Raw genomic sequence first — 25312 nt, forward strand, 5'->3', positions numbered from 1 at the left:
AGGGAGAATGGTTTTAGTTGGAACATCTAAAGCCGGACTTGGCGGTAACCCGTCCGGTCTTTATGAAATCGGATTTACCGAGGGGTTCACGTCCGCCACGGATGTCAGATGATGACGTGCTTTTTCGCCCGCTGACGTGGAGTTCATTACTGATGAGGTGGCGACTCGCTTTCATTTATTTTTAACTGTAGAGAAATTTACTGAAAACTGCGATTCGCTGACGTGTCGTTTCGCCCGCTGACGTGTTTTTATCGCCGATTTTTCTTTTTCGAATTATAATTAAATAACTGAAAAATCAGCGATTTATTTGCCGACTCTCGCCGTGTCGGTTCAACTCCGTTACGAAATTTAGGCGTCGCCTATATAAACAGGTAACGGTGCTTTTTTTTCTTCCGATTGTTATCTGGTTTCGAAGGGGAAGGAGGAGATGGAAACCCTAGCGATGGAATCTCCGCGGAAGCATCTCCAGATCATGGTCCGATCTCCAGATCTCGCCATCCCCACTCGATGCTTGACTCTCAGCCCTGATTTCACCCTCCGTCGCCTCAAGCTCGCCTTCCTCCCCCTGGATTTCGCACCCGAATCCCTCTACTTCGAATTCGGCGGCAAGCCGCTGGCGGACTCATCCACCCTTGCCTCCGCAGGCGTTGCCACCGGGTCTCATGCTCTTCTCACCCTGCGTTACCGTCTGCTCGGCGGCGGCGGCGATGGCGGCGCCACCGGCGCCGAGTCCCGAGATTGTTACCTCAACATGTACGCGATTAAGAAGCCTGACAAGGTGGACCCTAACGAGACTCGTATCTGTAAGTGGACGACCTGCGCGCTCTCTGGCGAGCCCCTTGTGCCGCCGGTCGTCGTTGACTGGCTCGGAAACCTCTTCAACAAGGAAGCCCTCGTTGAGGCTCTCATCCACAAGAAGATGCCAAAGGAATTCGGCCACATTAGGGGTTTGAAAGACATGATCCCAGTCCAGCTGGCACCAAACCCTAGCGCTGCCACCTCGGAGACGAAGTTCGAGTGCCCAATCACCGGGCTTGAGTTCAATGGTAAATATGCATTCTTCGCGCTTCGTGGCTGTGGACACGTTTTGAGTGTGAAGGCTCTCAAAGAAGTCAAGACTTCTTCATGCTTGATTTGCCATAAGGAGTTTAAGGAGTCTGATAAGCTTATAATCAATGGGAGTGCAGAAGAGGTTGCTGCGCTAAGAGAAAGGATGGAAGAGGAGAAGGGAAAATCGAAGAATAGGAAGGAGAAGTCTGGCGCATGCCTAAGTGGTACAAAACATTCTAGTGATAGAAAAGATGGAATCTTGGAGAACGGGAAGAAGGATGGAGGGGTGAAAAGGTTCAAGGCAGTTGATATGATTCCTGCCAATGCAACAAAGGAAGTTTATGCATCTATTTTTACATCCTCGAAGAAATCAGATCTCAAGGAGACTTATTCTTGCAGATCACTTCCACTGGGCAGGAATTGATGTTTAAATTGCTTATTCAGAAGAGAACTCCTGTATCGCACTGTTTGATTCTGCTGTATTTTCAAGCTTCTACTGTATCCAACAAGATTCTGGTATCTTATATTGCCCCTAATGTTTATTGCTGTAATTCATTGTGGTGGGATTGATGATATATGGCACTTTGCAGTAATGATACATGTACTAATAAACATTCTTGATAGTAGTAAGAGAATGTTTGATCATGCTAGTACTTCTGTAATTGACCATTTTACTAGAGGTAGTATCAAATTATTATTCATCTTTTAACTGATATAGCTGAAAGGAATTGTGCTAACATTGATTATTTTTTTATTGTTAGCTCAAGATTTCTAGTTGATTTGCATTGATGTTTTGACAATCAAATTTAGTAAATTCGGATTATCTCTTTTGGTAGGCATGTATATTTGCGCTGCTCTTTTTTAATGTGTTTAGGCTTGAATTTTCAGTCCCACTGTGTCTGTAATGGTTTTGAATGTGGAGCTTGATTTCTCTTTATTCATACACACTATATTTGCTTGTGCTTGTGATTATCTAGTAGATGATTAATGCACTCCTTTCATGTGTTATTGTTAGAAGGTATCATTATTATTAAAATGAATGACTAATGATTGTTTTAACGTTTTGTTTAATGATTAATGATCCTTTTTGGGATGAGGTGAGTTCTTGAAGGGAAAAGGGATAAATTTTACTCTTGTATGCTCATGAATTATTAAAATTTCTTACACTCCGATTTGGGATATACGAAATAAAAAGAGGAACTCAAAAATATTTTATTTTATTTTATTTTTATTTTAAAATAGTAATTCTCAAATTAATTCATCTATTTAGATATCTCGTTTTTACGTAATCGCTCTTCACACGATGCACGTCGTCATTGTCAAGTCCAACCACTCGCACTCCACAACATCGGTGTTGGTCCTTGTTGTAAATCTCTTTGAGGACAAGATTCAAGAAGAACAGAGATTTATTTAAAGAGTATGCGTTATTTATCTTAGGACTTTCATATCTCAATTTCTACATGTAATATTGATAAAATTTTACAATTTCTATCTGTCTTCTACATGCGTTATTTTTTAAAAAAGTAAAGGTATTTTTATAATTTTATATATATAATTTTTATTCCTCCTAAATAAGGTAATATATGTTACTTTAATGAATTTTTCAAATGAAACATAAATATTTTACTTCTTATCTTTTTCCCTCACTTCTCTTCTCTTCCCTTTCCACTGATGAACTTTCTATCACCCCATCCAATAAAGATTGCATTTAGCAATCTGAACTTACTTTTGTAATATCATTTCACTATTAGTGATTTGTGTAGCGTGATTTCGGCTGGGATTGCACATTGAAGGAACGATCACGAACGACAAAAAGCTTTCAAGTTCCACAAACCAAATCCTTGCCTTCGGAGTTCTTTCTCTTCTCACTGGCAGCCTGTGCTCTCCTTTGATCTCGCTAGCTTCTGGACTTGGACACAACCACACAGCGCTGACTCTTCACTCGCATTCCTCTCCCTTTAATAGGGAGAGGTTGCGTCCTCCAGTGGCAAGTGCACAAGTGTGGTAGTTGTGGTGGGCGGTTACGAAAACTCCCAACAATTTGTTGTGTACAAATGAATCTCAAGTCTAGCACAAGCTGCCTGAACTATGAACACGACAGTGTACTCTTTTTCTATACTCAATAGTTCCATGAAAAAGTAGATACTGAAATTTTACTTAGAATGCCTCTTAACTACAACACACTCCGAAGGTGAAAAGATGGTGATGTAGTTACGAGTTTGCTCTCCCACAAGTGATATTTTTGTTAATCTTTGTCTGGATATTTGTTTCTTTAAAGTGATCCACACCAATTCGTGCACAATCTCTTAAACTGAATGCATATCAGTGCAAATCATACCATCGCAAATTAAGATAAAACATACCTAGCTTAGTTTTTAAGAATCGGTTTACATAAATCTTAGAGATCTACCATCTACCAAGGCCTTTTCTACTGCCATATATACTAGCGATAGGTCAACTCCATCCGAATCGTCTGCTTCACTCTTTCTTGGCATCCTCTTGACCGCCGTCAAGGTCAGCTCCGAGAGCCCTGGAGGTAGCAATGACCGCGGCGACGACTGCAGCGTTGAATTCAGGATCGCTGAAAATGGTTCCAGTCAAGTCGCTTATCCTCGGAACGGCGGCCGGGGGGCGAGTGTAGTCAACCAGGACAGACGGGAAAGGATTGATCGCCGAGATCGTCGCTCCGGCCAAAAAGCTGTTGCTGGAGATCGACGACGCAGAGTCTGTGGAGGACAAAGAGCCGGACAACAACATGGACATGGCCTCCGAAGTGCCGTTCGCCGTCGCGACGGCGGCATCAGGAAGCAGGTGGTTATGCGACCCCTCGTAGGTAGTTATCAACACTGTTGGATCCTCTGCACAACGCTGGACCTATATATAGAAAAAAAATCAACCATTAATCGAGCAAACAAGATATATATAGTTTGTCTGAACTCTGAATCCACTACGTACCCTCTTTTTAACAGGGCACTGTTTCAGTAAAACACAACGATAGTAAGCTCGAGGAAAAACGCTCCCCAACTTCTTTTGCCCATATTTCTTCCAGCGACAGCCATCTTGAATCTAATCAATGAATTCATTAGCAGGATTAATGATCAGTCGTACGAAAATATATATATAGATAACGATGTGAAATCGCTGCAATACCATCGGTTGTTCGGTCCGTATCCGAAGCGAAACTTGGGGCTTCTTCATGTTTGGAGCTGCTTGATCTGGATTGGAGGAAGAGGAAGGGCGGTCCTCGGCCTCATCTTCTTCTTTCTCAGTCGCCTGGTTCGCCTGATTATTTCTGCCTTCTAGCAACAGCTTCGATCGACGATGTTGCAGTGCGACGGTCTCCGCGGTCGCTTCACTAAGCATTTTCTTCCGAAACGAATTCTCCTCCTTTGCTCTGCCGAGTTCTGCTCGAATCGCTTCCAACTGCAGGTTTCATTACATGTACAGAAAATGTTAACTTCTCGAAACAAAGAACAAAGAATCGTTGATTCGTAGAGAAGAAATTAACCTTAGCGATTTCATCCTCCACTGCTGGTGCTTGAAACTGCACCCGCTGTTTCTGTGTTGGCCTTGGCAAATCAATCTGTCATGAGGTGATTCAAAAAGGATCAGTATGCCTGTTTTCTAGGGAATAACAGAGGAGATTAAGATCTTAACTGACCCGAAGCGTCAGGTCAAGTTCCGGCTCCTCATGATCGTCGTCGTCCGCGGATCCTGCCATCGCCTCCGACGTCAATACCGGACGGTTCTCCAAGAAACTTCCCATCGCTCTATGCTCGACGCGGCCGCGCTTCGGCGGCGAAGAACGATAATCCCCGGGGTCGCCGGACGAGCCAATATCGCATGGCGATATCTTCCTGGACGACGACTCGGAATTCTCCATGCCTTTGACAGAGGAAAATAAGCAGCAGCCAAATTAGGAAAAGATCAAAAGACGATGAAGACGACGATCGAAGATGTTGGAGGAAAAGACGGCGATGAAGAAGACGAAGATGATGGAGAAACTAGTGAAGACGTTGTAATTGGAAAGTTGCACACATATATATATAGAGACGAGGGATGACTTGATGGACACGGTCAAGGTGTATTTCGTCACCGAATAACCGTCGAGATGAAATCGGGAACCCTATCCGTGGCGCGCAGCGCGCCGCCGCCGCCGCCGCGAATTTTTTCTTCACAGATTTCAATTACGTGGCCAAGTTATGGACCTTCACAGACTTCATCTAACTTCGATACATATAAATTTAATTAATTAATTAATTAATTTCGCATACTGTGGATAGAATTTTTTTTATTTTTTAAAACCTACGACAAGGAATTAACTTTAGTATAGTTTATTTGTTATTAATAAATATAATTGAATAGTTATGTAAATATTTAGATGGTTAATGACTGAGTCTAAATTTTTGTAACAAATATCTTCGATATTTTAAATTTAATGAAAAAAACAAAAAAGAAAAAAAAATGCTCGGTCTAGGGGATATGGATGGCTGCAGTAGTAGACTACGTTCTAAATTGTGTGTAAAAATTTTAAAATATTTTTCTATAAAAATTTGACCTTGTCACATGTTTATCCATTTATCCTTCATCCATTTTTTAAAATGAAAAAAAATCATTTAATACAATGCTGCACAAAGTTCTTATTATATATATATAATATACCGATCTCCTGCACATGCACGATGCACGATTGTACATCGACAGAATTTTTTTAATTAATTATTTTTTTAAATTTATGATTAAGTCATTTAGAATTTAATTTATATTTAAATTTTAAAAAGTATGTGTTATTAAGTATAAAAAAATTAAATAAAAATTTATTTTAGGTGTTCACACGACGTCCAGTCCAAGGTAAGGAGTGCAAGATAATATTTAGAATTCATATAATATTTAAGATTTAAAGAAATAATAAAAAAATATAAAGTGTGCACAATAATAAAAATATATATATATATATATATATATATATATACAAAATATACAAAACTAATACGTGCGCTTGAAAGTGTTCCAGGTGTTCGGAACAATGCAAATTTTTAAATTTTTTGTTGGGTTTACAATTAAACCATTTAAGATTTTTTTTTCAAGTTTAAGGGTTAAATTATAATATTAAACACAAAAAATATAAAAGGAAAACATTTAGTTGTTGATAGGGTATGTCAAGTTATTATCTCGTACTCCTTATTTGAACACTCTCGTAAGCAACTAAAATTTTTTCATTTTAATTTTTTTATTTAATACTATAACTCAATCCCTAAATCTTAAGAGAAAATCTTAAATAACTTAATCGTAAGTAAAAAATAATAATAAAATAAAAAATAATATTATTACTATTCTGGGTGCTTGGAATTTCCTCTTGCACCCTGCATGCGTACAAGATCAGACGCCCAAAATATCAGAACTATATATATAATAAAATATTACTCCTTGCACACTGATCCATAAATACTTAGTGTTAATTTTTTTACACTACGTACTCATAAATGGATGTGCAAGGTAATAAAACTCTCAAGTCTATATATATGGAGAGAAAGAAAGAGTTTTATATATCCATCTATGTGTACTTAGTATTATTTTTTAATTTTATAATCTAAATTTTAAATAGCATGATAAACATGGACATATTGATTTCTAAAGTAGAACTTTATATATTTTAATACATCATAATTCAGTGTTCAAGAATATAAAATACTGAAATGATAATTTGATTTAAGAAAATTAATCGATACGAAGTTCATTGATCAAAGCTATAACTTAATATACAAGCTACAAGATTCAAAAAACAATCAACTTATGATTATATGTTTCAAGTCATCTTCTCCTAAAGGCTCTATTTGGATGAGACAAGAAAAGATTCATTAACGAAAGATGAAGAGAAGAAAAGGAAAAGAGTAAATAAAGTATTTATATTTCCCCTACTTGAAAGAGATGGAAAGTTCATTAACTTATCATATGTTAACTTGTTTGAAAGGAAAAAAGATAAATGAAAGTTAAATATATAAAATTATAAAAATATTTTTTTTAAAATAGATAATGCATGCTTTTTAAATAAATTTTATTATTGGTGGAGAAGAAGAAGATTAGGATTACATGTATCTGTCCTAGAAGAGATTTACGGTGAGATTCAACGTCGATATCGTGGAATGTAAGCGGTTGAACACGAAAAGTGTTTGTTATTTCGTGCATTTTTCCTATATCATGCCTTTTCCATATGGAAGATGACCCAACACATCCACTAACATATTCAAAATGCGGAGTTGGGTGAGGATCCACATTTCACCACCAACGCCATGACGCGTTAACCGCACCAAACCCGATAAGACCTTGCGATTCAACCGGCTCAATGAATTGGGCCGGCCGGTTCGACCGTCAGAGAATGAGAATCTCGACCGAATCGAATTGTATAATCACACCGTTTTAATTTACCGGTCGTTCATTCGCGGCGGGCTGCTCGTTCTGCTTTCCGCTGCCCTTTCCACTGAGCTCGAAGGCGTCGAGTGAAGGAGAAGAGGAGGAGAAGGAGATGCCTAGCGCAGGTCGTCCGTCGGGGGCGTGCCTCAAATGCTTGCTGGTGGTCTTCGCCGTCGCGTCGGCGCTCTGCGTCTCCGGCCCCGCGCTCTTCTGGCGCTTCAAGAAAGGATTCGCCGCCGCCAGATCTCTCTCTTCCTCCTCCTCTTCCCTTCCCGGATGCGCCCCTTGCGTCTGCGATTGCCCGCCTCCGGTCTCTCTCGAGGCCATCGCCCCTGGTTCGCTTTCTTTCTTTAGTTCCTCTCTCGGGTTGTCTTGTTCCCATCCTGATCTGGGTGTTGTGGTCGATCGATTTCATTATTTCGAATTTAGAAGGATGGATCTGGTCGAAAGTTGTCAATTTGATGCTTAGGTCTTTTAGTGACTGGGGGAGGGGGTTGTTGAATCCTAACTTCCTCGGTTTTAGATTCGCCAATCCTGTTAATGCAACGTTTATGTAGTTCCTTGTAGGTGCATGGCATTCTATATGATATGTTCTTGGATATTTATTTGTTATTATTTTTTTTTGGGGATTATCCAATTTCGCGATGGGCTAATTACTAGGATAGATAAAAAGTGTATGTAGTTGAGGAGCAATTAGGACTAGAGCCTACATAAACAAAACGAGAACACATGTTAAGATGGTATTGTGAGTTTCAAATCGACGTTTTGTAGAACACTTCACCTCCAGTAGGACATTCCACCATTCAAATATTTCTTTCTCAAGAACATCCACTTGAAGTTAACCCTTCTTGATTAGGAATTTACTAAAATGATTACCTCACTCTTCAATCGTCTAGTAGAACATGTTCCTCCCTACTTCTCAATGCACTGACTTGTATTTTTAGTTTGGAGAGGCTTGATATTTGAATCTCTCAAATCATCTATGAAACTTTGCAAATCTCGAGTTGTACTCCACATGTAAGTGTTTTATGATACATGCTGACTGGATGAAGCATTAGCATGTTCTATTCTTGCTAAATATATGAGATTGTTTATTTGAGGTTTGTAAAGTTGCACTCTATTGCATCTATTTCCTATTACTAATATATTTTCCTTTTTTTTTTCCTTTCTCAGGATTGTTGAACCTCTCAGTAACAGGTAAAGGAGCATCTGTAGTTTATTGAAATTGAAGTTATATCATGGTGCCAAATAAACCAATTTTATTTTATGGTGAATTAAGTCATTGGCGGCTTATTTCTCATGTTTATTACTTTCATTTTCATTGTATACTTTTAAATATCTAAATGCTAGGCACCTGTGTGTAGAAATCAAAGAACATCTTGTGCAGGCTTGATCAATATTTAACTCTTTTTTCAGAACTATTTGATGGTTGTCTTTACTCTTTACTGTTCTGACCAACACATGTTTGGATAAGGCACTAGAAATCCAAAAGATGGTGAGCACACATTTTTAGTTCCATATATTATTCTGGGACAAGGATATGGTTATCCACAATGATTGAGACAGATTTTCCTCGGCAAAACTGAAAACCACCATCAGCATCTCTAAGACTTCCATAACTTGTCGAACAACTTGTTTTTGTAGGATTGGAATGTTCCAAGAGATTTTTTCTGAGAGTATTTTAGCAAAAAAAAAAGCTGATATCTTCTCTCAAGGTTCATAGAATCTATTGATGTTTCATATGTTTTTCCAAATTAGCTCATGTTGTGGTCAAAGATATGATATGTGAGTAGAAACTGTCTGATGTTGCAAACCTAAATCTGCTGTTCCTACTCTGGACTGAAACTATCAGTCAGTTTCAAACAGAAGTAACCTCAGCAGTAAATTAGCCTTGGCAACTGATTCTACTCATTCCTATTCATCTATACCATCTTTTTGTGGGGCATAATCAACTATTTCTACTGATGTTGTAAGTTTTGAGTTGTAACTTTTAATTTCTTTTAACTGCTTCTTACAAATTAGAGTCATCTACATGCAATTCTCATGACTATGATTTCTGTGGTTGTGAATCACGCCTGCATGAGTCATGATTTTGTTTGCCCTATGAAAACTTGCTTTATATGAGTTGATCAAACTGAACTCATATTTGATTATTGTTTTTGTTTTTCAAATGACAAGTTTATAAGATGGATGACATCAAATAACTATGGATAAAGTGTGATGAAGGAAAGATAGTATTTATGGTTTGATCATTCTTTTTTGGTCAATGATAGATAAAGATTCATAAGCAGCCAAGGTAAAGACCTTAACGACTTCTGCAAGTATTTGAAATTCTTCCAAGGTGAAGAAACTGAATGGTCAACTCAGTGTTGTATTTCTGAAATAAAAAGATGGTCTTTATATTGCATATTTCATTTATTTGCTTTCGCTTGTCAATTTCCATAGCTCTTGGCACTGTTGTCCACCATAACCTATGGCTCTTGATCTTGTTTACATCCATCTTTACGAATGTTAACTGCTGTGGTTATCTAAGACACTCCTCTGCATTGAAGATTGCGGGAAAGATGATCCTGAGCTCAGCAAGGAGATGGAGAAACAGTTTGTGGATCTCCTCACAGAGGAAGTGAAGCTACAAGAGGCTGTTGCTGAGGAACACGCTCACCACATGAATGCAACCCTTCTCGACGCCAATAAATCAGCTTCTCAATACCAAAAAGAGGCCGAGAAGTGCGTCGCTGCAACTGAGATCTGTGAGGAGGCTAGAGAACGAGCTGAAGCATCCCTAAGAAAGGAGAAGAAGATAACAATACTTTGGGAGCGACGAGCACGCCAACTAGGCTGGCAAGACGCATGATTCAAGTTTATGTACCTGCTCCAAAACCATGCTTCTTGCTAGCATTCTCAGAGTCAACAGTAAAAGTTAACTGCATAAAGGGAACATTAGTATCGAAATATCCACTTTTGTAACTTGTAGAGTTCAATTATTATGCTGACATTTTGAACTGAATCAGTTAATTAATATTGGAGAACTTTGAAATTTGAATATCAATAGTTAGATTCTTGATGCAACTCTAACTGCTTAAGGTGGGTTTGATTACTACATTTCTGTTGGCACTAGCTTTGTATAAAGTGTACTCACTGATTTTATGTACTAGTTAAGTTTTGTTCGATATACTAAAAGGTAACTCATAATCAAAGGAGTTTAACAACACTTATCATAAGTGGAATCAGAACTGCACTTATAAGCAAATTAATTGGTTGGCTACAGAATGCAATGCAAGTTAAATAGATCGTAGAATCACAACAATGACCAACTAGATTCAACAAACATGTACCAAAACTAAACCTACAACATCAGCAACCAATCAGCACTGAACACCTTTATGAAAAAGGTCTTACAAAGAGCAAATCATTCATACAAACTGGGCTCACTTAATTATTTTCTATTTATCAAGAGACCCCGAGTTGCCATCCACATAGAAGCAATGTGATTACTGTTTCTGAAACAGAATCTTCTCCTGGCCAATTTCGATATTACTGTCAGCTACTAAAACCCAGGTCTCCACAATTTTTTCCACCTGTCCTTCAAGCATCTCAACAACAGTGAATGCACGCAAGGTGCCAACGCCAGAAGTTTGTAACTGATTTTGGTCTTCTGCCGAGCTTCTTGGATCAGTCAGGCCTTCTGTCGAGCTTCTATCTTTTACTCTTGGCACTATAGCACCATTTAGGTAAATGGTGTTATCAGAAGCGACCACAAGCATTTTCCTAAGACCATTTCCATATTGCAGTGCATTATGCATGTGACCAAAAACAACCAAAGGGATGGGAATTTGCTCATCTCTTTGCAAGTCAGATATTGCTCGAGCAAGATCTGCAAAAGAAATCACATTTCTAAATTTAAAACAAAGGGGACTGCCTCATGCTCATTTTGATATCCAATTTATATGTGGAACAACGTAGTAAGTGACAAGCAACAATTCATAGGCTACATATTATTATTGTACCTGGGTCGCCATGGTCACCACCTTGGTAAATCCAATCTCTACCACATATGTCATCAGCATTTGAACCTAATCCTATAAACAGAAGTCAGAAATGTTGCATCTGAATCTAATCCTGCAAATAGAAATCTGAAATGTTGACAGAATGAACAATCATCACCCAATTTGATGACAAACCTGTAGGACCATTGTGTGCAAGAATAATAACATAATGCCCCTCAGGGATCCCACAAGCAGCTTTACAGATTTTCTTTGCACTTTCTTCCATATCATTGACTCCATATCTGATCAGAGGATGTAAGTTTTTTTAATTCAGTATTTATTCATAACAAAACCGTTTAGTATGGCAAAATAACACAGCTACTCCTGGATCATGATATTCTCGGTGTCTGTATAGTGATTGGCCAAAATTTAGAAAAGTGGTTAAGCAGTAGCTTATCTAATTTTCTAATAAACTTGAATTGACTTGGAAGATTTGTCATTGAATGCAACAATTGGATAGATCCATTAAAGATATATCAGATATCAAGTATGAAGCTCAATAAACAAATACAGAAAAAACAACAGAGTCTTGAATCCAACTATTTGGGTTAGCTTGTCAATACATGCATAAATGGAAGAAGTCAGGCCATATAATTTATGAAATTTCATGCATGGCAGACATTGTTTGACGTTTAGATCTCAATATCAACTTTTGTACTATAACTAGAGACAACATACAATTTCAATCATCAAACCACAGGACTATGGGGAATATAAAATGTCCTTGTGGACTCTGGTCTTTAGCTTCACAAGTAACATTTTGTAACACTGTTTTAAATTTTTTTTTTTTTTTAGAAATGAGAAAGTCCCAGATTCATAACAAACTAATCCATAAAAAGTAATTATAAACATTAGCAATGTTGTAGGTATTTAACTTGTCTAGAAGAAAAAAACGGCAAATAAAAAAGTGTGGTAGTTCTGTTTAGATCACTTGACCTTTTGGTACATAAATTGAGTTAACTTAAAACTAGAATTATGATATATAAGCTTCTACTCCATGTATATATTAATAAGCCATCATTATGCCAAATTCAAATAGAACCCTTCCATTACACATGCCCTTTGTGTCTTTATAGGCCAATCATGTTGATCAGAGCTAGTCTAATTCTGCTAGAGGAAGTTTGCCAAAAAGGGCAGGGTGAAGAAATCCTTGCTTTTTGGACAACTGTTCTTACTTCTTACTTTACCAACCTGGATGAAAGAAGCCTTGGTCGAAATAATCTGTCACCACCACAAGAAAATGGTCGTCCTCCAAGGACACAAAGCTTTAAAGTAGGAAAGTCCAAGCGAGAGTACCCAACATGCTCTTCTCCCAAACTGGAAATTGAAACAACATTGTCAATCACAATAAATAAAATCAAATTAAAAGCATAAAGATGATATGGAAGTGTTCATCGCTAACTTGTAACTTTGTTTGCAGGCTATAAAAGATGTCAAAGTAGTGCAATGGAAACTCTTACCAACCAAATTACAACAAGCTATATTTTTGTTGCCCCTCTTAAAATGATTTTTCTAACATAAAGGATAAAAGATACAAGAGTTGCAAGTTGCGGAACTTACTATTTGGAAAATATTGATGCGAAACTTTTCATCTTATTCTTTTCAAGTAGACAATTATAAAATAGCAACTCTTTAACCTCAGTATCATACTGGATTTTCTTAGAGAATTTCTTCAAATAACAATATGCACCTACTTTATTATAACACTTAGTTCAAGTTCGTAATATCTGGCTAATTTATGCTTCCAAACAAGAAAAATGAACCCCATAGGCTTTTTTTTTGTTTCTATGAGCACAGAAAAATTGGAAAAAAGTAACAATTCTGATAATAAAAGAATTTATAGTAAGTGTAAAATAAAGGGAGATAAAGGAAAAACCCTAGGCTGAACCACATGAAATGTTTAATCATTGGTGTCTCATATGGCAAAACCTTAGCGCAGTATTGTCTTTTCAAAAACAGCAAAAACAGTTATGTTAAACATCCGTTATATCTCCAAATCCATTTGCCCCTCAAAGCAATGGATTGGTTTGTATAATACAACAAAATTAAGGTTTATAAGTATGAATATTTGACAAAAATGTGCATCCTATTTGACCTTGACTGAGACATTATAGGAACATTAGCAAAAAAATCAGTAAACATCTATTTTTGGCAGCCCTACATCAACTGCAAATATAATGCACATGACATGTAAAAATTAAGAAAGTAGGATTATGATTCCATAGATCAGCAAATTACCATTTCAACTGAAGATAGACTCGATTAGTCTTCCTGAAGGTCAAGTAATGATATAATTAGTGCAGAAGCCCTTCATCAATCAATGAAGATGCACTATAAAGACTACTAATTTTAGAACCATGAGAGTTACTTCTCTGAAAATGTTTGGGTCGTCCAACTATCATGGTTTCCGAGAATCATTGCTTTTGGCAATTTTAGGTTTGAAATGCTTCTGACAAGTTCAACATTCTCATTACCAAAATCACCTGAAATTACAAAAAAAAAACTTAACAATCTTACCAAGCATAATAAAGTCAACCGTATATAAATTGCATCATTTGGAGATAACCAACAAAGGAATCAGCATGCCTGTGAAGAGTACCAAATCAGCCTGCAAGTCATATAAAAAACATGTAAGTTTCATTGCAATGCAATTTCCATCTTTCTTGAAAATTATCTTTCTATATCAGAAACATGACATGCATACAAAGACTAAATTTTTATACACTTTGTTTAGGGCAAACACCAAACTGATTGCAAAACAAAAAAAAAAAAAAAAAAGAGGAAATGATGAGAAAAAGGACAGTATACTGTATAAAATTGTATACCAATTTTGTTTACATATGAGAGCTATAATATAGGCCAGACAGTAACCACTTATATTACTTTAGTATTAGAAAGATCAAATTCATATTTATATTTCCTTTTCTGTGTTGACTAAATATATTTATCAATCATCCTATTTCACTATCTGATATTCTAGTCGGATCATATCTTAGTCATGAGACTGAACATCTACCAACTATTTTGCCAACAGGAGTCATTAAAATAAGGAACATAATAGCTAAAACTGTTTGGAAAAAAAAGTTACGGAAATATTAGTATATTAAAATTTATTATGTAAACGTGTTGGGAAAACTAAATCAGGCTGGTGCATATCTACTTGGTATCATGTCAAGATGTCTAGTTATTATGCCGACAACATAATCAATTAATAATATCTAAGAAAGTTAATTAATGTAATAGAAGAAGCCTAGAGGGGTAACAAATATTGGAAACTGTCTTCATAAGCAACTTAGTTAGAAGTAATTTTAATATGGACATATAAGCTAAACAAATGTACACCAATCCAACACATTTACAAAATCTGCTATCCATACCCCTTCAAAGTTTGGAAAGGATAAGGGGACGAATTTTTTGGTTATACAATTTCTTAAATGCTCATCGCAGATATTAATTGATCATTACCATAGTAGGCCAAACTAAAATTTTGTGAAAGAAGATTCATTCTCCTACAAAAACTAAGAGGTGAAGTGCTTGTCAAGTATTAATCACATTGCCAGAGACAATGCAGCTAAACAGAATAAGCCAAATGAGGAAATACTACAAGTACAACAGCAAGATCAATGTTATAGATTTGAGTGACATAACATAAATAATCTAAAACGAACAACAATACCTATGGTGTAAATATAGATTGTAGCTTGACTTGTTGAGAATTGGCCAATTAAATTATTATGGAAACTGGGAAAGTACCTGCAGAAAATCAAGGGCTCTTGAGTCTTGCTCCAAGTCCCATTGGTCATGCTTCAGCGTCAAATTGTCAAACAACGTTAACTCCATACAAATAAAATTATTTTGAAAACAAGCACTAAATCCTAGTATAATCATGAGTTGCTGGTAGGAAAATAATTCAAAAGGCGATAATAATATCTTCAACGAAAAACTTCGAAACCATGAAAAACTTGATAGACCATGTACTAGTAAAGCTTGCAAATAGTTCAACAATCGAACAGCGAAAACACACAATCCCTGAGGGCCAGAAAAATAGTGAACTTCCCAAACAATTTGGCGGATGACGACCAAAAACCTTACCACATCACCGACGACTGCGATCCTAAGGGGGCGCGGCATGGCGCGTCGATTGGGAGCAGGGGAAGCGAGAGAAGACGGAGGGGAAGGAGGAGGAGGCGAAGCGGCCGAGGCGAAGAAGAGGAAGAGAGGGGAAGCCGCGGAGAAGTGGGCGTTTGGTCTGGACGCCCATGCGCGAAGCATTTAAAAATATCCCGTTTACCTGCTTCCTCCTCCTTTTCCTTCCTTTGCCTTTTCCCTGTCTGTCTCCTTTCCTTTTGTAGAATAAATCGGTTTGTTTTCACCTCGACCGTAAATAAACCGGATTAGATGTTCGTGGTTGGTTGGTGGAGTCATTTCCTCGATCGGTTCGTCCATCGATTTCAACTCCCCCTCGGTGAAAACCCTCGTCTCTCTTTTGCACATCTCGATCTCCGCCTCGATCTCACGGTCGATCTCCGGTGAGCGATCATGGAGGCGTCCTCGTGGGACGCCCTTCGGAAACAGGTGCCCTAGCTTTTCCCGGCCCCTTGTGAAATCTTCCGGGTTTCTTGATCTTTCGCGGGCCTTTCTTGTTCTCGTCGAGATTATTGTCATGATTTTATCAGAAATAACTTGGTCTTGAATTGATCGTGGATCCTAGAATTTTGATTGCGTTGGATTTGGAGCATTATACAATTTTCCTCCTTGTTGACAGGCAAGGAAGCTTGAAGCTCAGTTGGATGAGCGGATGACTTCTTATCGAAGACTGGCTTCATCAAAGCCTGATGGTTCAGTGGCAGATCTGGAATCTAGCATTGAACATTTACTGAAGCAACTTCAGCAAATCAATTTGCAAATGCAAGCTTGGGTATCTTCTGGAGGTTCACAGATCATTTCCCATACATTGACCAGACATAAAGAAATACTACAAGATCTTTCTCAGGTTCAATATTCTACTAAATTGCTGGGACAGAATAAGATTGTGGTAGACAAAATATTAGAATACCCGGTCTTTAACGTGGGTTCTTTTAGGAATTTTATAGGCTTCGTTCTAGCCTTAGAGCAAAGCAAGAACGATCATCTCTTCTTCTAGAATTCAGAGATTATGATAGGGCAAAAGCAGACATGGAAGGTGGTGCTGATTCTGCTGAGCACGCTTTACTTAAAGAACAAGCAGCTATAAGCAGAAATTCAGGACAGGTGCCATTCTGTCAACCCCCTCCCTCTCAGCTTCTATATTTTGGTGTGTATGTATCTACATGTAAATGTGTAATTTCCTTTGTATTTCTACCTAACAACCTTCAAATTTACAACCACACATCATTACAGCATTTTAATCTTCTTTTACAGTGACTTTTTTGTTTCCAAATTAATTTTTCATCTATTTTTCTTTCTTTTTGGCTTCATACATGAGTATGTAATTAGCACTTATATCAGCCTGCTCTAGCGGAATTTCAATGAACATGGTCAGAATTATTTAAAATTTGGCACCTAAATAACATGTCTAAATTGTTTATTCAGGTTTTTGTTTGAAAATATATATTAATGTATCTAAAGTATAAGTGTGCTCAATTTGAACCCACTTTACTTAATATTGGTTTACCACTGCTATCATTGCAAACATTTTTTTCTTCTCTAATCCTAGTAAAGTAACAAGGTTTCGGCTTGCATCATAACCTAATCCGCTCCATCTCATAAAATAGGTGGGGAAGGGCAGAAAGTTAAATCTCTACCCCGCGACATTGCCATCCTCATTTGCATATAGAAAAAGTGCCCTTTTAGGACTCAATTATCAGGACAAAGTGGAGAAAGGAAGATAAGGGGGATCAAAAAGCCAGTTCTTCTTTTTAATTTTTAGTAACCAGAATGTAAATAAGCCTTCCATATTATCTCCTCTCTTCATTTCTTTTCAGCAGGGCCTCAGTTTTCAGTTGATCGACATGTTTAGAAGTCTATGCAAATTATTCAGATGGTATGACATGTACCTAGAAGGGTATTTTTGTAGGATGACAAGGGAAAGCATTTGGAAATATTGGAGTGGCTCCCACAGGAACATAGTTGAAGTATTACTAACATTTCCACCAGGTTTTCTTAAGGAGATCAAAGGTTTTGTAGTCGCATGTGGTCCTGTTAATTCACATGAGCCAAGGATTCCAAATATGATTATTGGTTGCCCTTTCTTATAACATGGGTTGTATTCCTACATGATATGTTGATAGTTTAATGCCATACACTTGTGGACAGGCAAAGAATTGCCTTTTATCACGTTAGGCCTAAAATTTCCTCTTTTATGCGAATCGATTAATCCTCTTATGTCCACTGTATTTTTCTTACTGCAGATGGATAATGTAATATCTCAAGCCCAAGCTACTCTAGGAGCACTTGTTCTTCAGCGTTCTACATTTGGCGGCATCACCACCAAGATCAGCAATGTCAGCAGCAGACTTCCTACGGTATGTCATATATGAATCCCATATTTGATCGATACAAATTTTGTAGATGGAGCATCATATACTCAGCCTTGCACTTCTCTGCAGGTAAATCATATTCTTTCTTCAATTAAAAGGAAAAAGTCAATGGACACCATAATCCTCTCCTTTGTAGCTTCGGTTTGTACATTTCTCATGTTGATTTACTGGCTATCAAAGTGAAAGTAGCCATCAGGAAATCAAACTTGTCAAAGATCTCTAGTATGTAGTTGCATATTGTTAAGAGAACAAACACTGCTTTATGTACCTTGTGCTTTACTATATAAAGTCTTCATTCCCACATTAAATCAGTTGTTTGGTAGAAGAACACCCAACTGGTTATCAGTTTGACGATTTCCTATAAGGTATATAGTTACATTCGAGCCTTATGTGTATGTTCAGTAAGTTGATATGTGTTTGATTACTTTTAAATTAGGGATATCATTGTCCAATGCTGTGAGTTGCTAACTGTGAGCTGGGTGAGTTGCTAGCATAAAAATTCAGGAATTGTTAGTCGTTTAAAGATGCCTATAACAATTTTAATATATCTATCTTCTCCCTTAATTCCTCAATGATAGTAGTATTGTTTCTTTTTATGTTATTTTTCTTAGTATCTTTACATATTCGTCTCTGCATCTACATTTTACCTTTTCAAAGTTTGACCAGAGATTTAAAGCGTCTCTTTTTGAGTATTACGAATAAACAGTAAACACTTAGAAACGATCATATGATCTTAAAGAAAAAAAAGGTATAGGTTCAAATGAGATAAATACCTTGAAGTCAACTTCTGAATGTGTGCTCGGACACTGACATTTACAATAATATATTGCAACATGTTTTTCTTGATATTTCTTTTGCCAGAGATATGAAAATCAATAATTTATAATAATAATTATTAAGAAATACAAACACATATGTAGTATGTGATGGTAGTGACCATTAAATTATAATTGTTTATCTAAGAAAAATCATTTGAATATGCTATTCAAGGTCTAAATCATTTGAATATGTTATTCAAGATCTCCCTGAGCTCCTTCAAAATCTTGAGGTCAATCTTCCTCAAGTAAGGAGTTTCATCCATACTAATCTTTACAAACAACCATACAATGTCTACCTCCGTCTTTACTTTCAGTTATGCCTTGATACTTCATCAAACAACTACCGGTCAAAAAAATAGAACCACTCTAAAACATATAAAATTCACATTTTTAATTTGAAATTTAAAACTTACTTCGCAACTAGAAACACACCAACACTCATGCAACTAGAATCATTTTCTAGTGAAGAATTGACGAAGTTAGTCTCATTGTTCATTTTTTGCCCCTTGTGATCAGCTTCTCCGATGCATCGGAGCTTGATAGACTAAATCGCAGCTCCATGTCCTTGATGCAACTCATTATGACTTCCATGTCATTCACTTTCTTCCGAATATCGATCAAAACATCACTGATTCTTAGAGGTCATCATGAATCGATTCAAAATTCTACACTTGATCTCAAACTGTTGTGGACTTATCGTGTCTCTATGCATCGTTGGACGGAGTTAAAAGGGACAATAGAGAAAATTAGCCAAGACTGAGATAAAGGAGGACTGAAAGATTAGATTTTTTTAAGGGAAAAAATAAAATATAATAATAATATACGTGATTTGATCTATTCGATGAGGTATGCATTTGGGGTAATCAGCAAAATCAAATACACGATTAGGTCAAATGCGGGGTTTTTTAAGGATAATGAAAATAAAGGGCCAAATTAGGGTTTCACGAGAAATGAAGGGGCGACTTTTTGGTTTTCGGCCATTCAAGTAGGGTCTCTTGGGGTCATGTTCATGACGTCCTTACCGGGTCGACGGACGCACCGACGCGATGCTTCAATCCTCCGTCCGCCGCCATGCCCTCACTCCATTGTTCCAACTCCGTCTCGTCTTCTACTCCACCGTCACTTCCGCCTCCACCTCAGGTGCCACCGCTTCTCCCGATCTCCCGTTCATGGTCGACTACCTCGTGAATTCATGCGGGTTCTCTGCGGACGGTGCTTCCAAGGTCTCCGAGTCGCTTCCCCGTTTTCGGTCCACCGAGAAGCCCGACGCTGTTCTTGGATTCCTCAGATCTCAGGGCTTTGACGACGCTAATCTCAGAAAGATAATAACTTGGAGACCGAGAGTGCTCGGCTTGGATGTGGAGGCGAACCTCGTTCCAAAGTTTAAATTTTTGCGCGACATGGGGTTATCTGAGTCCGACGTCATCGATGTCCTTCTGCGGCATCCCGTCATTATGGCCCTCAACCTTCAGAACACTCTTCTCCCCAGATTGAAGGATTGGGAAAGTCTCTTCGGATCGAGGGAGATCCTTTTCAAGAATCTCCGGAAGTGTACACGGTTTTTGTGCAGTAATATTGAGAATGTGGTACGCCCTAACCTGAACTTCTTACTGGATGAATGTGGTATTCCTGAAGCGCGGATTTCTCTTGTTTTTAAAAGACATCCGAAGTTCATCGTGCAGAACCCAGATTCACTCCGAGCTTTGGTGGACAGAGCTGAGGAGATGGGAATTTCCCGGAAGTCTGCGATGTTCATCTGGATCCTTGATGTGCTGCACGGTGTCAACAGGGAAAAATTTGAGTCCCAAGGAAAGCTCATGAACAGCTTTGGTTGGTCGAACTCGGATTTCATTGCTGCAATCAAGACATACCCACATTTTTTATGCCTTTCCACAGAGGTTTTGCAGAGAAAGATGGAATTTTTAGTCAAGGATGTTGGAATGGCACCTTTAGACGTTGCTAAGAAGTCAGTGTTTTTGGCTTTGAGTTTGGAAAAGAGATTAATTCCTCGATTGCATGTGATGGAGATATTGAAATCTGAAGGGTTATGGACTTCACAAGATACGCTACGTAGATTTTTCTTATCACCGGGACCTAAATTTTTGCAGAAGTATGTGCTCCCTTACAAAGACAAATTACCCAAACTGCTTGAAATCTTTTGAATTGTACCTGAGTTCTAAGGGAATAATCGAGACTGCGAATGAATCCAGGATTTATTTGGGTATTGACTGGATAAGCAATGATATTGAACCAACCTTTTCATGCAGTGTACTTGCTATTTTTATATTCTATATTATGAATGTAACTGTTTCTGTAGACATAAGAATGTTAGTTTTCTGAGTTTGATTTTGCAATCTGATTTAGCTGAAAAGGGTTTGTTTCTGCAACTTACCAGTCGTGTGGGTCACAATGCCCATCTGCCAAGGTCATAGTGAAACCATTTTTATTTTCATATTTTATATTGTACATGTAACTGTTACTGTAGACATGAGGATGTTTGGTTTTCGGAGTTTCATTTTTGCAACCTTATTGAATTGAAAAGGATTTGGTTTAGGAAGTTGGCAGTTTAACTCCCTCTACAAGATATTTGTCTTTTAGAATGATCAAAGGTGATTTTATTCCCCTTATACAAGCGATGTATGCCGGGCTACAATGACTTTTTGTCAAGGTCAGTGAGACATTTTTCTTTGTAACTGATTGTAACACCAATTGGTTGATATTTTTCAAATTTGAAGTGGCATAGAATTCACATTGCATGCGCCTTCATTGAGCTTTATGGAAAATGATATTCTTATTATGAGAAAAGAATCGTCGTATTCATGTATTTTTAAACGTATTAACCAGAGATTCCATAGCTAAATAATTTGAATTGTACAGTGATTATAAACAAGATTTGTTAAATCAATGAGAACTGAAGGTACTAGTAGTATAGTGATCAAGCCATCTGATTTTTACTATCTATATAGATTATAGTCTTGCATATTGTTCATTGTTGAAAAAGTATTCATCTAGTTGCCTCTAAATAGCTAGGACATATAATTTGTTATTATCAATGTTGTGGTGGTGTGGTGATGAAAAACCTTTCGTGTACAATCTTATTTTGTTGTGTAAATAAATCCCTCATTCTTTTCGATATACTAATCTTTATATTGAGATGATATTATGGATTACTTCCAGCATTGATATGGGTCTATCTAAATTATATCCCAGGTCTCCGATGTAATTGTGAGAATTAAATTTCATTGAGATGCAATATCTAGAAATTGTATTTCTTTAAGCTGCAAATTTACTAGCAAAATGTTCCATTACAGTAATAAGACTAATAGGTATTGCAGTGACTTTGGGGACTAGTAAATACCTCCATATGCAATGTGGTCTCTTACTAAATGTTCTTTGTAACCCATACACCATATTGCAAAAACTTCTGATTCATCTTGCGATGTGGTCTCTAACTAAATGCTCTTTATAATAATGTGATTCATATGTTAATATATAAACTGCTACCCTTTATTTGTTGTCACAAAGGGCTTGAGGATTATTTATTAACCTTTTGTATAATTTTGTTTGCTCTTATCATTTGGTCTGAAAATTTTAACAGATGCTGTGATGTGGGAGCTACCTTCCACTCCATCATTCACATGCCATATCAATCATCTTCCTCAAGAACAAGAGGAACCTCAATAATTTCTGATGGATGTCAATTTCACAGGGGACATCGCTTCATTATTGAGGTGACCACTCCACCACCTCAATTTCTTATCTCACCTATCCACCTAATCTGAACACTGTGGTATTAAATTTTTAAATTTTTTATTAAAATAAATCTGATCAGGAAGAGTTCAAGTTTGGTTATCAAAGCATGTCTTTCTCAGTGTTTTCTATTAGGGAAAGAATTTTTGAACTATCTTATCTTCTATTTTAATTGTGCAAATCCCAAACCTTTGATGAAAAATCCTCAATCCAAAGAGATGAAACATTGAAGAGTAGTTATGAATAGTACTTGCAGCAGTAATCACTCAGCAAATATGGTCATTCTGCAGCAAGGACAGCGAGGCCTGGTCTCCAGCCATGGCTGGGCGCAGTTCCAGTGGAACCTGTGTGCACTAGGCAGGTGAACGAGGATGTCCCCGGTCTTGAACTCTTCAAGGCACACCACGCAATCCGACTGCTCCGACGACTTCCACCTCAGCTTGCTCCAGCTAAACCTCTTCTTGTTTCTCTTGGAGGAGAACACCTCCCTCTGCCCATTGCCAGGGATCTTGTGCTGCTCTCCTTGCTTCTCGTTCTTGCTCTGCTTCATGCTTCCAACACTGTTATGCCTGCCAATCAAACATATCTGCTCCATGAGCCACAAGAAGATCCAACTGATTCCGACAAGTCTTAATTCTAATTCATATCGATACCTTTTAATCTGTAATCTGTCGTCCAACCTCTCCTTGGCTTCTCTGGCAATATGCCCAAGTGCTTCATGCCTTCATCACGGAGTTCTTGGTTCAAGATGCTCCTTTTCTGGTGATATAACAGTATGTTAGCTGAAAAGAAAACAAACTCAAGTGAAATATTCAGTCATACCGTGAAACCACTAGTCAGATGTTTCTCCTGTCCTGCTGTGTACAAACTGAAGGATGATCTCCTTGTTGTACCGGTCCAAGTGCCACGGAGGTGAAGTCGTCTCCGGCGAGCAGCGTATTCGACACCAGGGAGCATTCCTGCCATGGCAACAACCCCTTGAACTGTAGCTCCTCCCAAGTCTCAAAGATAAACTACCCAAACTTCTTGAAGTCTTGTGAGTTTTAGCTCAGTTTGAGAGGCAGATCCAGCGGGGTTTTATTAGGGTATGTTTTTTTGACTGGATACGCAACAATATTGAATCAATCTTGTTCTATTTTCTCATATGGCTTACTTGTTACTTTTCTACTGGGTCATTTATAAATGTAATCACTAATGTAGACATGAAGATGCAGGTTTTTTCCAAATTCCATTTTTACAACCTAATTGACTTGCAAATCACTTATTTTTAGGAAGTTATCAGTTGAACTCCTAGTAAAGTAGAAGGCATAGAAGACATTGTCCTTTAAAATGTTAAAAGATTTCTTTTTTAATGTCTTCTTTTCTTCTAAATTTTTTTTAATAAAATGTGGAATTTGTCATCTCAGCGGTTTCACGATGATTTGCAGTAGGTAAATTGAGAAGTTACAGTTAACTACGACAGAAAATGAGAAGTTACAATTAATCATGATGGAAAAGGATATTATTATCTGGGCTTCATTGAAATTCGAACTTTTACCCTTTTGTTGAGCTTTGTGAAAAATATCTCTTTTATTATGAGAATAGTCTGTCACCTGCAATTAATTTCCTTTTCTATTAATGTAAAAATTACAATGTCTATTTCTGAATGTTGCTAATTGCATATCCTTCTATAAAAGGTAGATTCTATCATTCTAGATTTGCACAATTATTGTACCCCATCGTTATCGCCCTCAACCTCCAGAACACGATCCTCCCCAGATTGAAGGATCGAGGGAGATCCTTTTCAAGAATCTCCGGAAGTGTGCACGGTTTTTGAGCAGTAACATTGAGAATGTGGTACGCCCTAACATGAACTTCTTACTGGATGAATGTGGTATTCCTGAAGACCAGGTGTCTCGTATCCTTAGGAGGCACCCGTGCTTCTTCGTGCAGAAGCCAGATTCCCTCCGTGCTTTGGTAGGTAGAGCCGAGGGGATTGGAATTACCCGGGGATCTGGGATGTTCGTCTGGATCCTCGATGTGCTGCACAAGGTTAGCAGGCAAAAATTTGAGACTCAAGTCAAGATCATGACCAGCTTTGGTTTGTCCAACTCGGATTTCGCTACCGCAATCAAGAAACACCCAACTTTTTTATGGCTTTCCACAGATGTATTGCAGAGAAAGATGGAATTTTTAATCAAGGATGTTGGAGTTACACCTTCAGACATTGCTAACAAGTCAGTGTTTTTAGCATTGAGTTTGGAAAAGAGGTTAATTCCTCGATATCGTGTGATGGAGATGCTGAAATCTGAAGGGCTATGGACTTCGCAAGGCAAGCTACGGATATTTTTCAAATCACCGAGACCAGTATTTTTGCAGAAGTTTGTGCTCCCTCACAAAGATAAGTTACCCCAACTGCTTGAAGCCTTTTGAATTGTATCTACGTTCAAGGGGAATGATCCAAACTGTGAATGAATGCCAGGATTTATTTGATATCGAATCAATTTAGTCCTAGTTTTCATATAATTGGCTTGTTAGTTCATATTCTGAAAATGTTAGGTTTTCTGAAAAGGATTTGTCAGGGCTACTGTGAGGATGTTAGGTTATAGAGAAACCATTTTCTTTCTAATTAATCTTAACATCAATGGCTTAATATTTTTGAAAGTTTATTTTCACATTGCAAGCTCCTTTGATTGAGCTTTATGAAAAAAAAGATATTCTTATTACGAGGAAAGAGTCT

At 37.6% G+C, this 25312-nt stretch overlaps 7 protein-coding genes and 1 pseudogene across 11 annotated transcripts; 5 read left to right on the plus strand and 3 right to left on the minus strand.

Annotated features, from left to right (window-relative positions):
• The first annotated feature begins 402 nt into the window (after positions 1-402).
• Positions 403-1747, plus strand: LOC141827735 (uncharacterized). Its single transcript, XM_074715051.1, has one exon. The coding sequence runs from the start codon at positions 428-430 to the stop codon at positions 1472-1474; it is 1047 nt and encodes a 348-aa protein (XP_074571152.1). The 5' UTR covers positions 403-427; the 3' UTR covers positions 1475-1747.
• A 1781-nt stretch (positions 1748-3528) lies between these two features.
• Positions 3529-4933, minus strand: LOC141827155 (uncharacterized). The gene is made up of 5 exons (XM_074714407.1): positions 4712-4933; positions 4559-4633; positions 4201-4473; positions 4006-4116; positions 3529-3924 (listed from the first exon to the last, which is right to left on the minus strand). The coding sequence occupies exons 1-5, from the start codon at positions 4931-4933 to the stop codon at positions 3529-3531; spliced, it is 1077 nt and encodes a 358-aa protein (XP_074570508.1).
• A 2569-nt stretch (positions 4934-7502) lies between these two features.
• LOC141828043 (uncharacterized) lies at positions 7503-10506 on the plus strand. Its single transcript, XM_074715395.1, has 3 exons — positions 7503-7796; positions 8635-8658; positions 10014-10506. The coding sequence occupies exons 1-3, from the start codon at positions 7574-7576 to the stop codon at positions 10313-10315; spliced, it is 549 nt and encodes a 182-aa protein (XP_074571496.1). The 5' UTR covers positions 7503-7573; the 3' UTR covers positions 10316-10506.
• A 220-nt stretch (positions 10507-10726) lies between these two features.
• On the minus strand, positions 10727-15808 carry LOC141827417 (uncharacterized). Of its 5 annotated transcripts, none has more exons than XM_074714654.1 (9): positions 15600-15808; positions 15261-15311; positions 14094-14115; positions 13876-13990; positions 13746-13778; positions 12699-12824; positions 11643-11749; positions 11469-11540; positions 10727-11335 (listed from the first exon to the last, which is right to left on the minus strand). In XM_074714654.1, exons 1-9 carry the CDS (start codon positions 15777-15779, stop codon positions 10953-10955), a joined length of 1089 nt encoding a protein of 362 aa, XP_074570755.1. In that variant the 5' UTR covers positions 15780-15808; the 3' UTR covers positions 10727-10952. The 5 variants fall into 5 exon arrangements, with proteins under 5 accessions (XP_074570755.1, XP_074570754.1, XP_074570753.1 ...); XM_074714653.1 differs by having other exon boundaries at positions 12690-12824; XM_074714652.1 differs by having other exon boundaries at positions 15261-15808.
• A 141-nt stretch (positions 15809-15949) lies between these two features.
• Positions 15950-18333, plus strand: LOC141828142 (Golgi SNAP receptor complex member 1-1-like). Its single transcript, XM_074715514.1, has 5 exons — positions 15950-16082; positions 16273-16500; positions 16590-16757; positions 17897-18010; positions 18095-18333. The coding sequence occupies exons 1-5, from the start codon at positions 16047-16049 to the stop codon at positions 18206-18208; spliced, it is 660 nt and encodes a 219-aa protein (XP_074571615.1). The 5' UTR covers positions 15950-16046; the 3' UTR covers positions 18209-18333.
• Positions 18334-19811: 1478 nt separating this feature from the next.
• LOC141826516 (uncharacterized) lies at positions 19812-21186 on the plus strand. Its single transcript, XM_074713771.1, has 2 exons — positions 19812-20429; positions 20526-21186. Exons 1-2 carry the CDS (start codon positions 19890-19892, stop codon positions 21003-21005), a joined length of 1020 nt encoding a protein of 339 aa, XP_074569872.1. The 5' UTR covers positions 19812-19889; the 3' UTR covers positions 21006-21186.
• Positions 21187-22775: 1589 nt separating this feature from the next.
• On the minus strand, positions 22776-23645 carry LOC141826517 (uncharacterized; annotated as a pseudogene).
• Positions 23646-24441: 796 nt separating this feature from the next.
• Positions 24442-25005, plus strand: LOC141827157 (transcription termination factor MTERF8, chloroplastic-like). Its single transcript, XM_074714408.1, has one exon. The coding sequence runs from the start codon at positions 24442-24444 to the stop codon at positions 25003-25005; it is 564 nt and encodes a 187-aa protein (XP_074570509.1).
• The last annotated feature ends 307 nt before the right edge of the window (positions 25006-25312 follow it).

This window comes from Curcuma longa, chromosome 4 (genome assembly GCF_044706935.1).
Source record: "Curcuma longa cultivar G26 ecotype Majalengka, Jawa Barat chromosome 4, ITB_CL_G26_1.1, whole genome shotgun sequence".
Classification (NCBI taxonomy): Eukaryota; Viridiplantae; Streptophyta; class Magnoliopsida; order Zingiberales; family Zingiberaceae; genus Curcuma; species Curcuma longa.

Bases quoted from the DNA above. Each gene is read 5' to 3' on its own strand.
- LOC141827735 (XM_074715051.1), top strand. From the start codon at position 428: ATGGAAACCCTAGCGATGGAATCTCCGCGGAAGCATCTCCAGATCATG.
- LOC141827155 (XM_074714407.1), bottom strand. From the start codon at position 4,933: ATGGAGAATTCCGAGTCGTCGTCCAGGAAGATATCGCCATGCGATATT. The intron at 4,474-4,558 runs GTTAATTTCTTC...TGAAACCTGCAG, and splicing joins TGGAGGATGAAATCGCTAAG to TTGGAAGCGATTCGAGCAGA. The intron at 3,925-4,005 runs GTACGTAGTGGA...TTCTATATATAG, and splicing joins AGTGCCCTGTTAAAAAGAGG to GTCCAGCGTTGTGCAGAGGA.
- LOC141828043 (XM_074715395.1), top strand. From the start codon at position 7,574: ATGCCTAGCGCAGGTCGTCCGTCGGGGGCGTGCCTCAAATGCTTGCTG. The intron at 7,797-8,634 runs GTTCGCTTTCTT...TTCCTTTCTCAG, and splicing joins TCTCGAGGCCATCGCCCCTG to GATTGTTGAACCTCTCAGTA. The intron at 8,659-10,013 runs GTAAAGGAGCAT...TCTGCATTGAAG, and splicing joins GTTGAACCTCTCAGTAACAG to ATTGCGGGAAAGATGATCCT.
- LOC141827417 (XM_074714651.1), bottom strand. From the start codon at position 15,779: ATGCTTCGCGCATGGGCGTCCAGACCAAACGCCCACTTCTCCGCGGCT. The intron at 13,991-14,093 runs GCATGCTGATTC...TTGTAATTTCAG, and splicing joins TGATTTGGTACTCTTCACAG to GTGATTTTGGTAATGAGAAT. The intron at 11,336-11,468 runs GTACAATAATAA...TTTCTTTTGCAG, and splicing joins TGGTGACCATGGCGACCCAG to ATCTTGCTCGAGCAATATCT.
- LOC141828142 (XM_074715514.1), top strand. From the start codon at position 16,047: ATGGAGGCGTCCTCGTGGGACGCCCTTCGGAAACAG. The intron at 16,083-16,272 runs GTGCCCTAGCTT...CCTTGTTGACAG, and splicing joins GGGACGCCCTTCGGAAACAG to GCAAGGAAGCTTGAAGCTCA. The intron at 16,758-17,896 runs GTGCCATTCTGT...TTCTTACTGCAG, and splicing joins TAAGCAGAAATTCAGGACAG to ATGGATAATGTAATATCTCA.
- LOC141826516 (XM_074713771.1), top strand. From the start codon at position 19,890: ATGCTTCAATCCTCCGTCCGCCGCCATGCCCTCACTCCATTGTTCCAA. The intron at 20,430-20,525 runs GTACGCCCTAAC...TTCATCGTGCAG, and splicing joins GCAGTAATATTGAGAATGTG to AACCCAGATTCACTCCGAGC.
- LOC141827157 (XM_074714408.1), top strand. From the start codon at position 24,442: ATGAACTTCTTACTGGATGAATGTGGTATTCCTGAAGACCAGGTGTCT.